Source organism: Sphaerodactylus townsendi, linkage group LG01 (assembly GCF_021028975.2).
Source record: "Sphaerodactylus townsendi isolate TG3544 linkage group LG01, MPM_Stown_v2.3, whole genome shotgun sequence".
NCBI classification, from domain to species: Eukaryota; Metazoa; Chordata; class Lepidosauria; order Squamata; family Sphaerodactylidae; genus Sphaerodactylus; species Sphaerodactylus townsendi.
The window spans coordinates 54,888,422-54,907,165 of NC_059425.1; the positions used below are offsets into that span (position 1 = coordinate 54,888,422).

Genomic DNA, 18,744 nt, shown 5'->3' on the forward strand with positions numbered 1-18,744 from the left:
TGTATGAGTGCATTCCAGACTTCCCTAGGCTCTCTGTATATGAAGATTTGTACTTGGTTGTACATTGAATACCAATGTGGAGGCAGCCACTTTGGCTGTGAAAGCAGAAATGACAGGTCTTTGAAATAACTTCTAACATATGTTCTAAATGTAAGACCATCTTGTAGGACTAAAGTCCAGTGGAGAGCAGAGGCGTATCAGGGGCAAATGGCACCTGGAGACAAATACTCTCTGGGTGCCACCCTGAGCCTGGGGGTGTGGTGGGGCCAGGAAGATGGCCACGTGACCAGGAAGACGGCAAGGCAGCAGGAAGTCCTCGGGCGCCCTTGCCCCCACCCATGTTGTCATTGACATGGACAGGGTCAAGGGTGCCTGGCTGCTGCCCCCCAGCTGGGCTCCCAGCCAGCAGTCCCTTCTGCCCTCCCTGTGCCCTCTGGGGAGGCCAGAAGTGACTGCCATCTCTCAGCCACTGAGAGCTGCTTTTATAAGCACTGAGGCTGGGGGCGGGTCTCAGGGGTGGGGCCACACCCCACATCACCCCTGGGGGCATGGCCATGTCTCCCAAAGCCCCGCCTCCAGCCTCAGTGCTTATAAAAGCAGCTCTCAGTGGCTGAGAGATGGCAGTCGCTTCTGGCCTCCCCAGAGGGGAGAGCAGAAGGGACTGCTGGCTGCCAACTGGGAGTCCAGCCGGGAGCAAGGGGCGGTGGCAGGGGGCGCCCTCACCCCCCACATAAACAGATTAGTGGCACCCGGGGACAGAGGGTACCCCTTGTCCCTGGGTAAATATGCCACTGCAAGTGCATGACTGTTTGGAAGAATATTCCATTTTAAACTAGTCTGTAATCTCTGCCAGGTGCAAAGTTCATTCTAGTTACCATTTATTTCAAGGACAAGTTCCCGGCTTAGTTTTATTACATCACTTGTAGCTGACAACTTCCAGTTGGGAGGGGTAATCTGCTCATTCCAGTTGGGGCAATTTGCTCCAACCCTGGAAGATTCTATGAGGGCAGCCCCAGAATTGGTTGTGAAGGGTTACCAGATCATAGCCAGAGTTTGGATCCACAAGGGGACCTAATGCAAGAGTTAGTCAATTCCCTTTTCCCCCTTCCCACCACCATGCTGCCAGAAACTTGCTTTGAAACCTAAAGGCCTCAATAAACAACTATGTGGAGTAGAATTTCAGTAAGTAGTTAGAGCATTAGCTTTGTTATCTCTGTGTATCCAGTCATTGCCAAACTATATCATTTTTTTATTTTTTAAACATTTAAAACAAAACATTTTTTCCCAATAAAGCATTTTGTTGGCTAAGTCTGCCACTACACACTGATACATTTAATTATTGTTCTGGAGATTTGTATGCCAGATTCCTGCTAGAGGATCTTACAATAGAAAAACAATGCAGTAAAAAAACAACAGAAGACTTACCAATAAAAAGGTAGTCCCCTGTGCAAGCTGCAGATCATTGCTTATCCATGGGATGATGTCACATCATGAAATTTACTAGGCAGACTTTACTTGCAGTGTGGTTTGCCATTACCTTCCCCAGTTTTCTACACTTTACTTGCAGTAAGCTGGGTAGTTCAGTTACTGATCTTGGAAGGATGGAAGGCTGTGACAACCTTGAACCAGTTACCTGAAATTGATTTCCATTGAGATTGAACTCAGGTTGTGAGTAGAACTTTGACTGCAGTACTACAGCTTCAGTTTTGGTCTTCAGTTGCAGCCTCATATTGGGACTACACCTGCTTGCAGGCTTGTCAATCAGAAGATTTTCCGTAGCTCCATAGCTACGGTGGGGATGCCCCTCCCATCCAGTTCAAAAACACACTCCGTCCCAGAGTGACATGTACTGGATGAGGGCTCCCCCTCCACCCGCAGTTCTTTGCCACCAGAGAGAAGAATTTTTCCCTTCAGCTCTTGTTTTCATACTAGAATCACATTGTGAATGTTTTCCTTGCCCAATAAGACTCCCATTTTCTCCTCTTCATGGGCTTTTCCCCACTCTGACTCTGGAGCTATGGCCTCCAAGACTCTCTCCAAAAAGTGCACCACTTTGGTATGAAGGTGACATGTTTGGGTGAACCTGCTTGTTCTGCTTAGGGGAAACCCACAACACGTATGCTTGCAAAATTTGCCAGATTTACAGCAAAAGCAAAGACTGACAGGGCCTTTTGTTTAAAGGCAGCCTTTTGGGACAAAACTCTAGTGGCGACATTCCACCATCCAGGCTCCCAGACCCCTCATGCCACCTCTACAAGGTCAGCCTTAGGTATGACAACCACTGCAACATCTGTATCTTGCTCACTGTGTTCGGAAACCTTACCCATTCAGGCAAAGAAAACCTTTTCCATTCCAGGGTTCCAGTTCCAGATCTGAAGGCATCGCCTGTTCCAAAGACCTCTGCCATTCTAAGGGCAGCTCCTGTTCTGATGACAGCTCCCATTCCAAAGGACACATCTGTTCCAAGAGTCTTGTTGGTTCCAAAAGCACCTTAAGTGAAGGGAGAGAGCACAGAAGAACCTGAGACCAAGAAATATTGCTCTAAGGACAAAATCAAGACTAAAGGGGCTAAATCAGTGGCCACCCTGCCTAAAGTTCCTGCTAACCTGATTGGGGAAGATCCTTCCAAGATTTTCTCTGACCACACAGAACCACCATCACCTGCCTTTTCTGACACTGAGACAGAGCCTATCGCAGTCAACCAGGCACTATTTACACAAGCCAGGCAAGATCATAATTTGCCACAATATGAGAGCTAAGAGTACCAGGTATTAAGAGGCAACAACATGGTCACATACCTAGATGGATCCAGGGTTCCAAGAAGACCCATTGCATATTACTGAACAGAAGGATTCCGAATCCAAGGAGAGTGAGGTTCTCTCAACTACAAGTCCTGAACTGAACTCTGAAACCTCCCTAAATGAGAGAGTGGGCAAACCCAATCCAATCTCATGCAATGAAGATCTAAGGCTTCATGCTGGAGAATTGCCACAGCATTGGACCTGGATATCTCTGTAGCTGATAACAGACTAAGTACAGGATACTGAATTGTCTGCATCCTGATGCACCTGGGATAGTGGCATTCCTGGTACTAGAAGGACTCTCAGGTCTTTCAGGTCTGATTTGACAAAAGCCAGCCTCAGTACCACTTTGCCTCGGAAGATCGGGAGTTTTTACAGAATTAAACCTGATATAGGGGAATTCTTAGCCACTTTTTTCTGTAGTCACTGAGGAACTCCAACCCAGGTCATGTTGCCATTCAACCCTATCCGATAAGGACAGCAGGCATTTGGATGATCTGGGTCAGAAGACCTCCAGTCCAGAATATTTTTGGTGGGTAGCAATTCTTCCATTGGGAAAAGCTGGTGCTCCACTTGGATTCTGTCCCAGCCAAAGTGAAGGGCAAGGCAGCATCAGCCCAGTCTGTTGCCTGGTGGGTGGTATCAGTTGTTAACAAGTGATATAAGTCTGCAAGGGCCGAGTGTCCACTCAAGGTAAAAGTATACTCAACCAGAACACAGGGCTTATCAGCTGCATTCCATCAGAGTTCCTTTGAGCAACATATGCAGAGTGATGACCTGAGCAACAGAGGACACCTTCATGAAACACTATGCCATGGACAGACAATCAGGGAAAAATGGAAAAGTAGGCAGAGCAGTTCTACAAGCACAGTTTCAATGAGAGCATCTCCCCATCTCCAAGTAAGTCAGCTTGCTAAACTCCCAGTGTGGGACTGTACCTGAAGGCTGGCATTGAAAACAGAGTTGTACTTACCTGTAACTGGTGTTCATTGAGGTCTTCAGGGCAGACACACATACCTTCCCTCCTGCCCCTTACCTCTTATGCTACCTGTTAACACTGAGGGCTCTGCCCATAAAGCAGGAACTGAGGGTGAAGGGGGTGCCCTCATTTGGTACACGGGACTCTGGGAGGGAAAAACCTCTCACGTTTTTGAGCCGGATGTGAGGAATGTCCCCTCCCTAGCATGGAGCTAGGAAAAATCTTCCGATTGGCAGGCCTGCAAGCAGGCACAACCCCAGTGTGAGTCAGCATCGAAGACCTCAGTGAGCAGCAATTACAGGAAAGTGAAACTCTGTTTTACCTCTCTGCACCATGAAGCTATTAACAGTGGTGAGATTCAGCAGGTTCGCACCACTTCGGCAGAACCGGTTGTTAAAATGCCTCTTGTAAACAACCGCTTGTTAAATTATTTGAATCCCACCACTGGCTATTGCCAATATAAATAAAGCATTAAAAATAAGGCAAGGCATAAAACAGAATAAAATAACATTCAGCTGCTACACTAGGCAGGCAGACTCCACATAAGTTGGAGGAATTAGCAAGGGAGAATGAGAGGGGTAACTGGGAATATCTTGATCTGGAAGTATTCCTTTCTTGCTTTCATGGCTTTCGTATTCTATTAATCAATATTTTCTTTTTTTGATAAGTAATAACCATAAAAGCATTTGATTATGTTTTCTTGTCTCGTATGCATACATATTGAGATTTTTTTAACTTTCTTTTTTGCAGAAGTTTTGATGTTGGGCTGCATAAGTTTCTTATCAGGTAAGTCAATGCTTTATTATTTATCATTGGATTCTGTGGTACATCTGATTTGCTTCAGGATTCTTCTCCTAACTCAGTTCTTTTCCACACATCATTTACAACACATCTTACTGCCAATGGCTATGTTTTTTTTTCTCTCTTTTAATTCTGTAAGTTTTTACCTCCATTTGATTCTGGAAATATTTTCCTTCATTTTTCCTCCATTGTTTTCCTGAATACTTTAACCACAATGGTTTATTTTCAGTCTGTTTCCAAGCCAGTTTCCCTTGGGCATGCAATCATGTTGAAACTATCTTTATTTCTCCACCCCAACAAACACTTGGCCCATATCCATGCCCCCTTGTAGTTGCTCAACCTCCCCTTGAGCCATTTTTCCTCCCCTTTCCTCCATTTTCAAAATGTATGTTTTAAAATTTTCTTTTTGTTATATAGAACTAGCAATGTAATGTTGAGGCAAAGATACAAAGTAGCAGAGTTGATTGGATCAGCTTTGTCAATTTCGCATGTGATGTTAACATTCAAGCAGAGATACAAAGCAGCATGTATGACTGGGTCAACTTTGTCAGTTTCATACTGAATTGGCGATGTAACCTTAGGGCAAAGAGTGATTTTGAAGCAGCAGGACAATTGCATTAACAATAGAATGCTGAGTCATGGAGGCAATTGAAAAGAATACGAAGAGTAATTGTTGCATGTTATTGGGGACTGCTGCAGTAACAATTGAGTATTACTGCACATTAAAAGTTGGGCCAAAACATGTAGTTCTTTGTGTGTGGGGGTGTGGGGGTGGGGGAATGTTTCCATACTTTCCAGTAATTGCACTTTCTCCAGAAGTTGTTTTGGCTTCCATTTTGGGTTCATAGTTCTCCATAGTGGAAAGGGAGGGTGAGAAATTTTTGAATTGCTTCTTCAAAATGTAACTGTGTAGTAATGTTAGAGCACCTGCACAAAAGGGGGAGGGTTGTTCTTCTGGATCATGGAAGACATCTCAGCATCATCAGGGATAATATGTTTTCAGTAGTAGTGCATTCAGATTAAATGCAACTGAAGAGACAAAGGGGGGAAAACCTCCAAAACAATAGGAGTAAAGGAGGTGTGTGGAATGATTTTATAGAAAATGTTTCCAACCTGTGGTAATGAACATTCAGAGAAGGCCTTACAGCGCCATCCTAAGGAGAGTCGCACTACTCTATTGAAACCAATGGCTTAAGTTAACAAGTTCAGTTAGAAGAAGAAGAAGAGTTGGATTTATATCCCCCCTTTCTCTCCTGCAAGGAAACTTAAAGGGGCTGACAATCTCCTTTCCCTTTTCTCTCCACAACAAACACCCTGTGAGGTAGGTGGGGATGAGAGAGCTCAGAAGAACTGTGACTAGCCCAAGGTCACCCAGTTGGCGTGTGTTGGAATGCACAGGCTAATCTGAATTCCCCAGATAAGCCTCCATAGCTCAAGCAGCAGAGCGGGGAATCTAACTTGGTTCCTCCAGATTCGAGTGCACGTGCTCTTAATCACTACGCCACTGCTGCTCTCTTATTGGTACTAGAAAATATTCTATTTTTATTGTAGTACCTATAATGGCTTGTTTTATGATTATAAAAGAGAGAATATTGGCTTGGGGGTCCTCTTCTGGTTTAAAACATCTGCAGTGTGTGTGCATTTCTGATTTGGCAAAGTCTTTATAAAATAGAGGCCACATGTAATTCACAGTGCCCAACTGTACATGGTGATTTCCATTTTATGCAGTGGCCAATGAAGTCCTAAAACATTGACTACACCAGATTGCAAATTAAATTTCAGAGTCTCTAATCTGACCGTCATGGCAAGATTTATTTATTTATTTATTACGTAGTGTTGAAAATAATTACTTTCTGCTGAAATCTTTTCCATAGGAGAAAAGGTAGATAAAATGCAGAAAGCTGTTCTTTTAATGTGACGTTAATTTTAAAGAAAGAAAGAAGAAAATAATTTACAAATGCTGTCCAATTTGGGAATGATAAATGATGATAAAGAAAAAAAATGTAATAGGATTTTGGAATGTTTTTTAATTTAATTTTGAGAACTACAGAATATTAGAAAGCATGAAATGTTCAAATTAACATTGTCATAAAAAAGGAAGTGACAGGTACCTGAAAAATATATCTCAGCCTGTTACTCTGCTGTTTTTAGCAATGATTATGTGATCTCCTAGCTTGACAGCTGTAGAGGGCATTTAGTCTCTTTTCTGCTAATGGGAAAATATATATTTTAGGTAGAGAAATGTCTTGCCCTTTGTATTATTAATACCAGACATGCATAAGAATGAGATTTGTGAAAATATACTTTCATCAGAAAGAGAACCTACTTTATTTATTCTGTGTGCTGTGAAACCAGCCTATGATGACAGCACGACGACTGCTTAAGAGATTCATAAGCAAGCATACCTGGGGGGGAAAAATCAACAAGAACCAGAAATGAGTTCTTGGAATTATGTGAAATGATTTGTTTATTAATTCAAACTTCTACCTCTCTGGAATACTGTAGATCAAGAATCCCTAATTGTGTTGAGTTTACAAGCACTTAGGGAATTTGGAGAACAGGGAATGGGAAGCATCACAGAATGGCTGCCAAGAGGTTGCTGGGGCCAATTATAAAATGTTGGAAGGTTGCAATGCAAGCATCTTCCTATGATGAAGCAGCAGTTTCTGAATGAGTTCTTCCTGCAAAAACAAACTTGATGTTTCAGCATTCTTTTGAAATCACTTCCTTCTCAAATGAGGTGGAAGAGCCAGGATTGACTCTTTGCTTTTGGGAACAGATGTGTTGTTAAAGAAGGTGCCAGGAAATGTATTGGTAGGTGCCGTGGGTACAAAATTGGGGATTACTACTGTAATAATCTGGAATGAAGTACAGCTAAAGTGCCCAGACATGATTTGAATTTAAGAAAACTGGGCTATGAAATTGCTTTTATGATATGTCAATCTTCTGTAGGTTTTACTAAGGTCTGGTGCACATATGTATGGCCATGATTTGTATTGTTTAATAAGTATATTTTGCAGCCAGGGTGGCACAAGATAGAATATCTATGGGGTATTGGAACAGCAAGCTTGGCCTCAGTAATGGAAGCAGGGATATTGCACCCACTAACCTTTGTTTACATGCGTAACTCCTATAAAACATCTGGCAAGGAGCTCAGCCTCTTCTTGACTTATCTCTCTCAGATTCCCTCTTCACAGTATTTTCTCAGGCTGCTTTTTCTAGCCCTTGGTGAATTAGCCTCCTTCCACTGGACATGACCCTTTGGTATGATCATCAGTTGACTTGAGCCAGGCTCCTGCTGGCCTCCTTGAGATTCTGCTGTTTGCTGCTTTTACATGACAGTTATTCTTTTCAAGGGTTGCTGGAGGTGCCATCTCCAAATTCTTTATTGATTTCTTAAAATACTCTGCCTTTCAATCAGGCTTCCTAATGAAGTATCCATAAAGAAGATATCAATAATGAAATAGCTAGGCAGCTTCTATATGTATTATCAATTATGAAAAAAGATCAATAAATATTCAACAATGATTTCAAGAGCCACCAATTTTAGGCATAAAATAAAAATCAGTAGGGAGAGTGAACATCCATATTTGGTACCTTCTACAATGTATCTATTTTTTTAATAGAATAAATTTATTTATTTCAAGTACTTTAAAATAGCCATATACAAAAATGAATAAAGTTTACATTATACAAAATTTTGTATAATATAATGTATCTATTGATAGGCACTCTGTTACAGGGTTATGTTTATAAACTTGCAGTATAGCCCACTGTAGTAAAGAATACAGCAGGTTCTAGACAGGGTGAGGGTGGGGGGTACTGGGCGGGCAGGTAGAAGTGGCAGCAGCTGAACAAGCTGCTTGGGGGCCATGGGGTGGAGGAAGGACAGGTAGGTCTCCCTAGTTGGTTTTTTGGGGGGAGGGGAGAAAAGGCCGGGAACTGGCTTGTTGGAGGGGTGGGAGAGGGTGGACAGGAGGATGGAGAGACTGGTGGTGGATTCAGCAGGGCAGTGTGCGGAAAGGTGCTGCTGCCCCACCAGCCTGGCTTGCCTGTGGGGGGTGAGAGAGGATGAATGGAAGAATGAGGATGGTGGTGGGCTGGACACGGCAGAGGGTGGCAAGGTACTGCTTCCCAGCTGACCCTGCTCATCTTTGGGGGGTGGAACAGGGGGATGTAAAGGCCAAGGGTGGGCTCGGCAGGGCAGTGGATGGCAAAGCACAACTGCTCCACTGGCCAACCTTGCCTGTGGAGGGTGGAGAGTCCTCAGGTGCAGGGAAGGCGGTTGGAATGTGAGGGACTCACTTCCAGTCACTTCAAGTCCTGCGTGCTATTGACTGGAAGTGAGTCATTGACTCATTGCAACCCTTAGGCAATTATTTATTAGAATAGTCATGTTTAAAGTCCTTTTTATAAGACAATAATAAAACTTTAATGATTAAAAAACCTCTATTACAAAATTCTGTCAAAAGCCTTTTCCACAACCAAAACCAGTTACTGATTTGTTCGATTTGAAAAAAAAAACTCATGGAAAATATTTATCAGACGTGTGTGTTATGTGATTCTTGCCTTTCCTTTACAAATCCTTACTTTCTACAAACATATCAATCTGTTTACATAATCTACTCACCATTATAATCACTCATATTTTAAAGTAACAACTTATTGGAGGAATCAGATAAACACAGGATCTTTACCTGGTGTGATGCTTGTGTAAATAACATCAAGGTAACCAATGGCAGAAGGAACTCCTTGACCCAGAGTGCTAAGCTGCAGTAATGAAGTACAAGCTCTGCTCACGATTCATGTTCAGTCCTGACAGAAGTTGGTTTCAGGTAGCCATTTCAAGGTTGACTTAGCCTTCCATCCTTCCAAGGCCAGTAAAATGAGTACCCAGCTTGTTGGGGATAAAGTGTAGATGGCAGGGGAACGGAATGCCAAACCACCCCCATAGTCATAGTAAATGTTGTGATGTGAAGGACCCAATGGGTCAGTAATGACCTGGTGCTTGCACAGGGAACTACCTTTACCCTTTACTAACCAAGAGAGTTTCAGTTCCAAAACCAGAGCTGCATCCATACTTCTTCAGATATTGTACTATTGCAATCATTTGCAATTGGATTGTCCTGAGTGGACCAGACCAACCAGTTGGGGTAGAGAAAGTTTATTTAGGATGGACACATGGAAATACTTTTTTATTCAATAGATACTTACTTTGTGGAACTCACTGCCACGGGATGTAATGATGGCCACATAAATTGATGGTTTTAAAGGGGGTTTAGTTAAAAAGGGGTTTCACTATGGTGACCCCATAGGCAGCAAACCTCTGGATACCAGTGTTGAGAGCAACAGCAGAGGAAGGCTTTGGCTTCTATTTCATGTTTGTTTGCTCTTCAGCACAATTTATCCATTATGTGGAAGAGGTTGCTAGCCTAAATCAAGGGTTCCCAGCAAGGTGCCCACCAAGTTTTTAAAGAAAGTTGTTTTGCCCAGCCGGGCTTCTGATTAGCTACAGGACATTTGATTACTGTGCAAAATTTTAACAGCATCATTTTGGCAGCAGGTCCCATTTTGACACAAGGATCTTCACTGTATGACTTAAGGTAAAACACAACAGCTATTTTGTGTCTGCCTCCACCTCCTGAGGCAGCCATTTTGTGGCTAGTGTCTGGGCTCGGCTGCAGCGCCCAGACTTACCCCACTGAGTCCCACACCAGCTGGCACTGTGGGAGATGGGAAGGCTGCAGAGGAGCCTTGTTCAAAGGGGAAGGCAGGGAAAAGAGGAGGCTTAGACCCAGCAAGCCCACAGCTCAGGCAGCTGTAGAAGATGGGCTGAAGAAGCAGCTCAGACCAGGCAGGGCCCACCCACCCACAGCTGAGGTGGCTGTAGAAGATGGGCTGGAGAAGCAGCTAGGACGAGGAATGAGAGGGCAAAAGGAAGTGGGAAAGGGCGAGTGGGAAGTGGGAAAGGGCGAGTCTGGAGCTGCCGCAGCAGCAGGCAATGTGGGTTGTGGTGTGAAGAGACAAGGGAAAGATACAGCTCAATGGTGGGAAGTGAGAAGGAGGGAAGAGGACCCTGAAGCCCAGACCCCCTCTGAGAACCTAGACCCCGGTTCAAGCTGGTCTCCACCCTGTGCAGTAACAGGGTGGGAGTCGTTCACACAAGCTGTAAACACCTCTCCCTGTTTGGCTACAGGGGAAAGACAAAGCCCTGGAAACTCCTCTCCCTGTGAAGCAACAAGGGAGAGAGAGGGGGAGGGTGTGAACTCTCAAGTCAGACAGGGGAAGGGAGGCAAGGAGACCTACTAGGAGGAGGGTGGCGTGGGTGAGGTCTGCCCCGTACACCCAGTGCTTTGTGGGCGTAGTGGTTTCTTGGCCCTTGGGCCAGTTGGGAAAGTCATCGTCTGGGGAGACCAACCCCCAGGTTAGGGAGGAGGGAAGGATACACCGCCCAAAGGGCACGGGCGAGGAGGGGAACGCCACAGCTATGCCTACTACCTTGTGTCAGAATTCCAAAGAAACCCACAACTTAAAAAGGATGGGGACCCCTCGCCTAGATGGATCATTGGTCTGATCCAGCAGGGTTCTTCTTACGTTCAGTTTCAAAGGATTGCAGGTACCACTGCTGTTACACACTCAAGTGTAAATTTTGATGTGGCATATAGCATTAATAATTAACAATGCATGTTTTACATTCATTAATCAATTTGTTATAATTATGTCCTCCTCTTATAAGAGTTCCTGCAATGCCCTACCTAGATTATTGATACAGTCCGTAAAGCTTCTAAATCATTCACTTGGTCCAACTGTTCCCTGTTAGGTTTGCATATTTACTGCTGTTTCAAGGATGATGCGATAGTGCATTGTCCTTTTATATCTGTCTATTTGTTTTCATCTAATAAAAGCATGGAAGAAGAAAAATAACACAAAAAGCACTATTTACTCATCTTCCTTTTTTGTTTCACAAGGATAAAGCATCTGTGTATAAAAGTAGATTTTGGCTTACAAAAAAAGAGAAGCTAAATAAAAGGGTTTTTCTCTCTCCTGTAGAGCCAAGTGATACAAAGGAGGAAGTGTGTTCCAGCCTAGTTATCCTTTGTTATCATTCTCTGGGATTGGCACTCCCATAGGACCCTGCCTATTCCAGTACTACTCAAAGACAAACAGAATTTGGACAATGAACCATCTGTTGGGTTTTTAAGTCATTTGTGTCTAGAATTGGCCTAAAAATGAGATGGAAGTGGGGCTTCTAGTAAGTCAGCATTGCCTAGCCACAGAAGAGTTATTGTGAGGAATATATCATACTAAAAAAGCAGCTTATGTCTATGTAAGATCTTAAGATGTAAGTATATATGCGTCTCCCATTCCATAGGATATTTTTTCCTCCCAAAAGAGGCAAGCCATTGTTAAATTATCTTTACTTAAATGTAGTTGTAAGTGGTTTGCACATTCTGGTTGGATTAAGGTTGCCAACCCCAGTTTGGGAAATTCCTGGAGATTTAGGAGTGGTACCTGGGGGGTTGAGGGAGCTCACTGGGCACATGCTCTCTGAAGGTGCTATTTTGTCCAGGGCAACTGCTCTTGAAAGAAGTTGCAGCAGCTGGGAGAACTCCAGGCCCATCCTGGAGGTAGGTAACCCAAGGTTGCATCCCTCTCTTGGTTGATAGATAGAAAAATTGCAGATTGTCATATAACCATGGTGGCAAACCTATGGCATGCCAGATGTTCATGGACTACAATTCCCATCAGCCCCTGCCAGCATGGCCAATTGGGGCTGATGGGAATTATAGTCCATGAACATCTGGAGTGCCATAGGTTCGCCACCACTGTCATATAACATCATGACCAGTTGTGTCTGTTCTTACTAACTGTAATATTGGGAAGTCACACCAGCAAAGCAAAAGGTATCATTACTTTGAGTCACAGTACACAAGGCCTCACACAGGCATCTATGTTAAGAAACCTCTACATAAGTCTCTCCTACAGAAAATATGCCAATCATGATTTCTAGTTAAAAGTATCTACCACTTGCCCACTAGGTGGCAACTAATGCGAACATTTATTATACTTCTCCTTTAGCTTATGACTTACAACATGCAATATAAATGCAGAAAGAGAAGAAAAGAGAGGTCAGAAAGGAACATATTTTTAAAAGGCATAAAATACAATTGGAATGAACTATGAAATATATGTCTTTATCCCAAGCAACTCCTTTGTGGCTATAATGTCAGTATTTTTCTAAGCTTGTGAGCTCTTTTTGAACGGTGGAGTGAAATTGCTAATATTCATGGGCTTTCATTACCAGCTGTCTGTAGGGTTCCAGATATTAAAGACGGCTCAGCAGAGTGTGTGCCCGCACTTGTGGAAACAAATGATTCAGGAGTCGGCCTTTCACTTTGGCGGGCAGCACGCCTAGTCTGAATTCTAAGTTAGGCTATCTGAAGCTGACCATTAGGTGGCCACTAACATAAACATATGTTATAGTGACTACTATTCATAAGAGATTTGTACAGTAAAAGGTCAGAAAATGCCCAGAAAACAAGTGCTGTAACACTGTTGAAAATGATCAAGTTTGGACAATATCAGTGCCTGGGTAAGAGGTCCATATCAGCGTGTTGCAGTGGTAAAGAGTGGTTGCTTCTGATCTTAAGAACCAGATTTGATTCCCGTCTCCTCTACATGAGTGGAGGACTCTAATCTGGTGAATCAGATTTGTTTCTCTACTCCTCCACATGAAGCCTGCTGGGTGAGATCTCTTGGCTAGTCACAAGCCTTACTCTCAGAGGGAGTGAGCTTATAACGCTGGTTGGAGACAATCCTCTAGGCTGCTTTCAGAGAAGTAGGATATAAATCCAAACTCCTTCTCCTCCTCCTCCTCCTCCTCCTCCTCCTCCTCCTCCTTCTCTCCTCCTCCTCCTTTTTTAAAATCAGCCTAGCTAAGAAGAGTGGGATAAAATTCTCAAATAAAATCAATGAATCAAATATATAACTATTTGAATTACCACTAGTGTAGTGTGTCCTCCTCTGAATAACTAAATGAAGGTTCAGCTTGATTATTATTAAAATGTTTGAGTTGTGGAACATCTTTCCTATAAGCTGGGCTAAAAGAGTTTAATCTTTTCAATTCCATAGATATTTGAACTACACATGGATCTTAGATTCAACTTATTTTTTTTGTATTCAGAAAGCATCTATGGGTGATATAAATTGTCTTCTCTCACCAGTTTCTCTTTAGAGTCTCTAGTGAATGAGATCTCACAAAATAACAGTTTTAGAGAAGCAGTGTGCAATCTGTTTGCTATATGGGAAATTCACTGGTGAGCCTGTTGTAAAAACATACTCAAGGTTATTTTGCTGGTTGAGGGGAGGATGTGGGACACCAGCCTGCAAGTCAAATACACAGGACAACAGTTAGGTGGTATAAAATATTAGCCACAGCCCAGTTTATTGATTATAGGCAAAATAAGCAGTGGCACAGCATGCTTGCTGAATCCAGTGCCGCACCTTGTCACATTGATGGCCCTGATCTGTTCCAGGAAGAGCCCCTTTGCAGCAGCAGAAGTTGCAACCCCAATCCAAAAAAAGTGTCGGCTGAACTCACCTGGCAGCAGACCCAGACACAGGTGCAGGCACATAGGACGCTAATAAATGGAAAATGCAAGAGGCCTGAACCATTCACATATGCTAAAAGGGGACCTGAGGGGCCAACTGTGTAGCAAAGTATTCAGCTGTGTTGCAAATGGGGCATGGTTGTCCAAGAGGAGAAGCATGGAGAACAACCCTCAATCCCCAGGCCCACTGATCCATCTTGGATTTCCAAAGCCAGACATGAACCTTGAAGCTGTCCACCCACAAATCCATGCAGGCAAGGGCCTGGTCACTGAGATTGTTACATGAACCAGCCATCCAGTACAGTGAAATGCCCCCCAAAAGGCCAAATAGAAAGCAGCCTCAGCTGTAAAGGGTGACCTCAAAAGGCAAGGAACAAACATCCAGGAAGATGTGACAGCTCACCAAGCAACTCTCTAGTAGTAGCTCTGTGTCCATCTGAGGGGCAGGGAGCCATATGGCTCCACCCCTCCATGATCCTTTGCACTAAGAAAGATCTACATGGGTTGATTACCCCAGCAGTTTTACTGTAAAATGAAATTGCCACATGAGCACTCACAAGGTCCAGGACCCCAATCCTTGTTTCCTCAGGTGCACTTATGCAACACTGCTCCCTCAGAGACAGCTGAGCTCCAGATATTCCCCATGGACTCAGAAAATGCTAGAAATGCAGTGACTGCCTACTTGTATGCTTGATGGGTCGATGGAGCCAAGGGCCCTAACACTCCCTGTGTTATCAGCAGTATCCAAGGTTCCATAGATCCTATGGGAAGGTGTTGAGGTGCTGGTTTGTGCCAGGGGGCAGAGTTTGGAACATGTCCTCCTGGAAGCGAGAGAAGACGTCCCCATGCCGTTATTGGTGCCTGGAATGTACTTTATCGAGAAAGAGATGCTATGCACCAAACATAAGACCATGAACTTCCTGATGATACATATGACCTGCTCAGAGCACAACATTTGCCTGTTAATTACCCTAACCATGGCCTGGTTGTCACACCAGAAAAGTACCCACTTGTCACAGAACAGGTCTCACCAAATTCTAATGGCCACCAGGATTGGAAAGAGTTTGAGAAAGGTCAGGCCCCTGAGGATGCCCCGTGACTCTCATTGTGGGGGTCAGCACTGGGCGCACCACTGCCCTCTAAAGTAAAACCCAAAGGCAAGGTTGACAGACACATTGGAATGCATCTGGAATGCACTTGAAGTTACTCAAATGGAGAAGTTACTCAAGTAGAGAAGTCTGAGATGTGCCATGCAGTCAGTCAGTCAGTCAGTCAGTCAGTCAGTCAGTCAGTCAGTCAGTCAGTCAGTCTGTCTGTCTGTCTGTCTGTCTGTCTGTCTGTCTGTCTGTCTGTCTGTCTGTCTGTCTGTCTGTCTGTCTGTCTTATTCGATTTGATAGACGGCTCTATCCCCGAAGGGCTCAGAGTGGTATACAAGATAAACAGATGACAATAAATAACAGTATACAAAACAAATCAAATAACATCATTAAAATCCATAAAATCCAGTTAAAACAGTAGCAACAGTACATTCCATTTAATGTTTTGGTCTCAGTAAGCTAGAACAACAAAGTGTAGAGAAGACAGTAGGATTAGGCAGGCCAGGGAGTAATATTCTATTGTGTGTCCTGAATTTACAAATACGGTTTCCGTGCAGTCTCATCACTGTTTGTGCGAAGACTCTTTAGCATTTTAATCACCCCAGCAGTTGATTTTCATCAGGACTATAGAACTCTATCATTCAGTATGAACGTTGCCACCTATTAGAGGCAAGATAAGAAATGGTCAATACACTGTCAGTTGTGCGGCTTTATCAGAAATGATATATTCATATCAGAAACTGAACCCTCATAATTAATTTTTTGCATGGACTGCATTAGTGGATCAACTCCTGTCCATCAGCTGAATTTATAGCTTAAATTTTATTTCATTTTATGCTACATTTTCAAAAATGTGTGTGCTAGTTTTTTTAATTCTTAAATCTGTACATGTTTACATATATACACATACATCCTGTGCACAGACACACACACATCTGTTTCTAGGAAAAAATGCTATCTGGTAGGATACAGGGGACATGAGTCAGGGGATGACCAAATGCTTTTGTCAGATGACTTGGTACTCAGAGCAACATCAAGCACTGGAGTTAATACTACGTAGTATAATTTTATTGATATAAAGCCCCTCATACAATATGTTTTGAAAAGTGGGATGTAAACATGGGAAATGAGTAGTTCTGCTCAGTTTACTGAACAGATTTTTTCACCTGGAATTTTCTGCTAGCAGCTTGAAGACTGCATTTTTCAGTTTTGCTGGCCGTCATTCTTGTGCTGATGGATTAGTGAGGAACTGGTGCTGGACTTCAGCACTCCCTTGTTGAGTCCTCTGATTCCTGACAGCTGAGGATAGTCTTTGGCATGCGCAATAAAATTTTCTCTGATCATCCATTTGTGATGAAGTGGTGGTGCTCCTTCAGTAGGAAGTCTTAAATTCTTTTGGGCTGTTATCCCATCTTGCACAATTTGGAGTTCTATTATAGAATTTCTTGAGCCCCCATCAAATAACGTTAAGCACATTGAAATCAATATTTTTTTAAAGAAAAAATGGATGTAGGTGTGTTGGTGTTGTCCCCTACCTGCACATGATTGCCTGGCTGTGAACACCATGTCTGTACACATAAAATGTCTAAGCATATAGGTTCTCTTTTCATGATGGGGAACACTCCTTGTTCATACATTCCAAATCATGGGGATAGAATCTGTCAGCCCAATCTAGAGCTCCAGCCAGTTGGGGGGTGGTGATGCTGTAGTGCCATCCTGCCACATCCAGAGGGCTCTGGCAGCATGGAGAGGCAGAAAAAGCCACCCCCACCCCACACCAGAAAGCTCTCCATAGAGCTCAATGGACTATGCCACCCAAAAGGCCCAGCACAACTAGCTGCAAACCTGGGGTGGAAGCCGACTAACATCGGCTCTACCCCTAGGAATGCCCCAACCCCTCCCCCATGCAGCTCTGTGGTGGCCTAGACCTCCAACTTTCACTGCTGTGGAACTGAGGAACAGCTGGCCGCCAGAATAAATGGCCCATGCACCAGTGGAGGGGATAAAAGCATCAGTGCATGCCACCTCTTCCAGAGGATTCCACACGCACACACACCCCAGATTGGGCCATTAGTCTTCCTATGTACACTTTATATACGTATTAATTTTATTTATTTGAAACATTTGTGTCCCTCCCTTCCACCCAGTTAGGACCTTCAAGACAATGAAAGATTAAAGAGACATTAAAATCAACTTGTATGTGTATAAAACCATCAATTATAAAAAGAAATAAGGAGAGTCAGTATACGTGTTGATACATGATGGAGATCAAACATAGACAGGATGGAGCCAGTCAATTCAAGTTTGTTATCCCTGTACAAATTTTGATTTCAGCGCACAGAATGACATTTTTAAAGGGTTATGGTGTTTTCAGAGTAACAAATGCCCAGGTTTCATTGTCTCACGCTAATTTTTAAATTTTCATGTAAAAGAGAAGAATTGGGTGGGACTTCAAATGGTGTGACTTGTCTACCTTTTTCACAGAACTCCTTTCACATTTATTGTTTTTAGTATATTAAGGGACATGCGTCATCGTCATTCAGCATTTGATATTCTGAAAAAAAAATAACCAACCCAAACGTTGCAGTGAGAACAGTGCGTGCAAGTGATTTGGGAAATGTGTATTAATTTACATAATTTACAATGGTAGACTTTTTTTTCTGGCATCCTGATATGAAATGTATGTGTGTGATGTTTGAGACTATGTCATTTTGCCTGTATTTCAAACCACTGAGGTGATAGGAAGAGTGGCTTGAACGTTATTTGGCTCCTTGTGGGTGCAATGAAATGGGTGCCATACAAAATCTGTATCAGTTCCCAAATAAATAATTTGCAATTGCTTGTCTGCCTAGCGCCTTTTGTCTGCCTCATTTTGTTTCATATTCTTTTGTCTCTTATTTGGACTTTGGCAGACTGTAAGACAGCTTATGCTTCCAAAATGATTAGGATTCAATTGGCATAGAGCTCATTACTATGCCGTCAAGCCAGGCAGTTGGTTTCACAATTATTTCATAAGCATGGGCTTGTACATTTTCAGCGCACTTTAAAAAGAAGCTTGTCAGACTTGCACAATCATCTGTTGGTGAGGGTTTGATGTGGACATGAGGAGAAAGAAAATGCGCATAGAAGAAAAAAGAACATGATGATCTGTTTCAGCTAAATAGTTTTTGTATTGTGCATTTGAATCTTTATAGTGCTGATTCCTTACACAACCTTGTTGCTAGATCAGGATTGTCTAGAATATTGTGATTTTATATTAGCATAGGAAAATAGAGCAAGAATGTTGAAGATTTCTTCCTTTCCATCTTCTTTTCCATAACTCCTTTTGTTTATTTCATGCTGTGTTCTATAAGGTAGGACTATAACTTAGTGGTAGACCATTTGTTTTGCATTCAGAAAGCTCCAGGTTGAATCCCTGACATCTCCAGCTAAAAGAATCAAGGAGGAGGTTATG

The 18,744-nt window shown here is 43.1% G+C and overlaps 1 protein-coding gene across 9 annotated transcripts in view; it reads left to right on the forward strand.

The window, feature by feature from the left end:
• HHAT (hedgehog acyltransferase) overlaps positions 1-18,744 on the forward strand; it is a 226,444-nt gene that overhangs the window by 105,351 nt on the left and 102,349 nt on the right. For all 9 annotated transcript variants that reach the window (XR_007243560.1, XR_007243571.1, XM_048485244.1 and 6 more), the window contains one exon: positions 4,531-4,566. Coding sequence is in view for 7 of the 9 variants with exons in the window: in XM_048485244.1 (XP_048341201.1) it covers positions 4,531-4,566 (36 nt within the window). In the remaining 2 variants the exon portion in view is untranslated. The remainder of the gene's footprint in view (positions 1-4,530; positions 4,567-18,744) is intronic.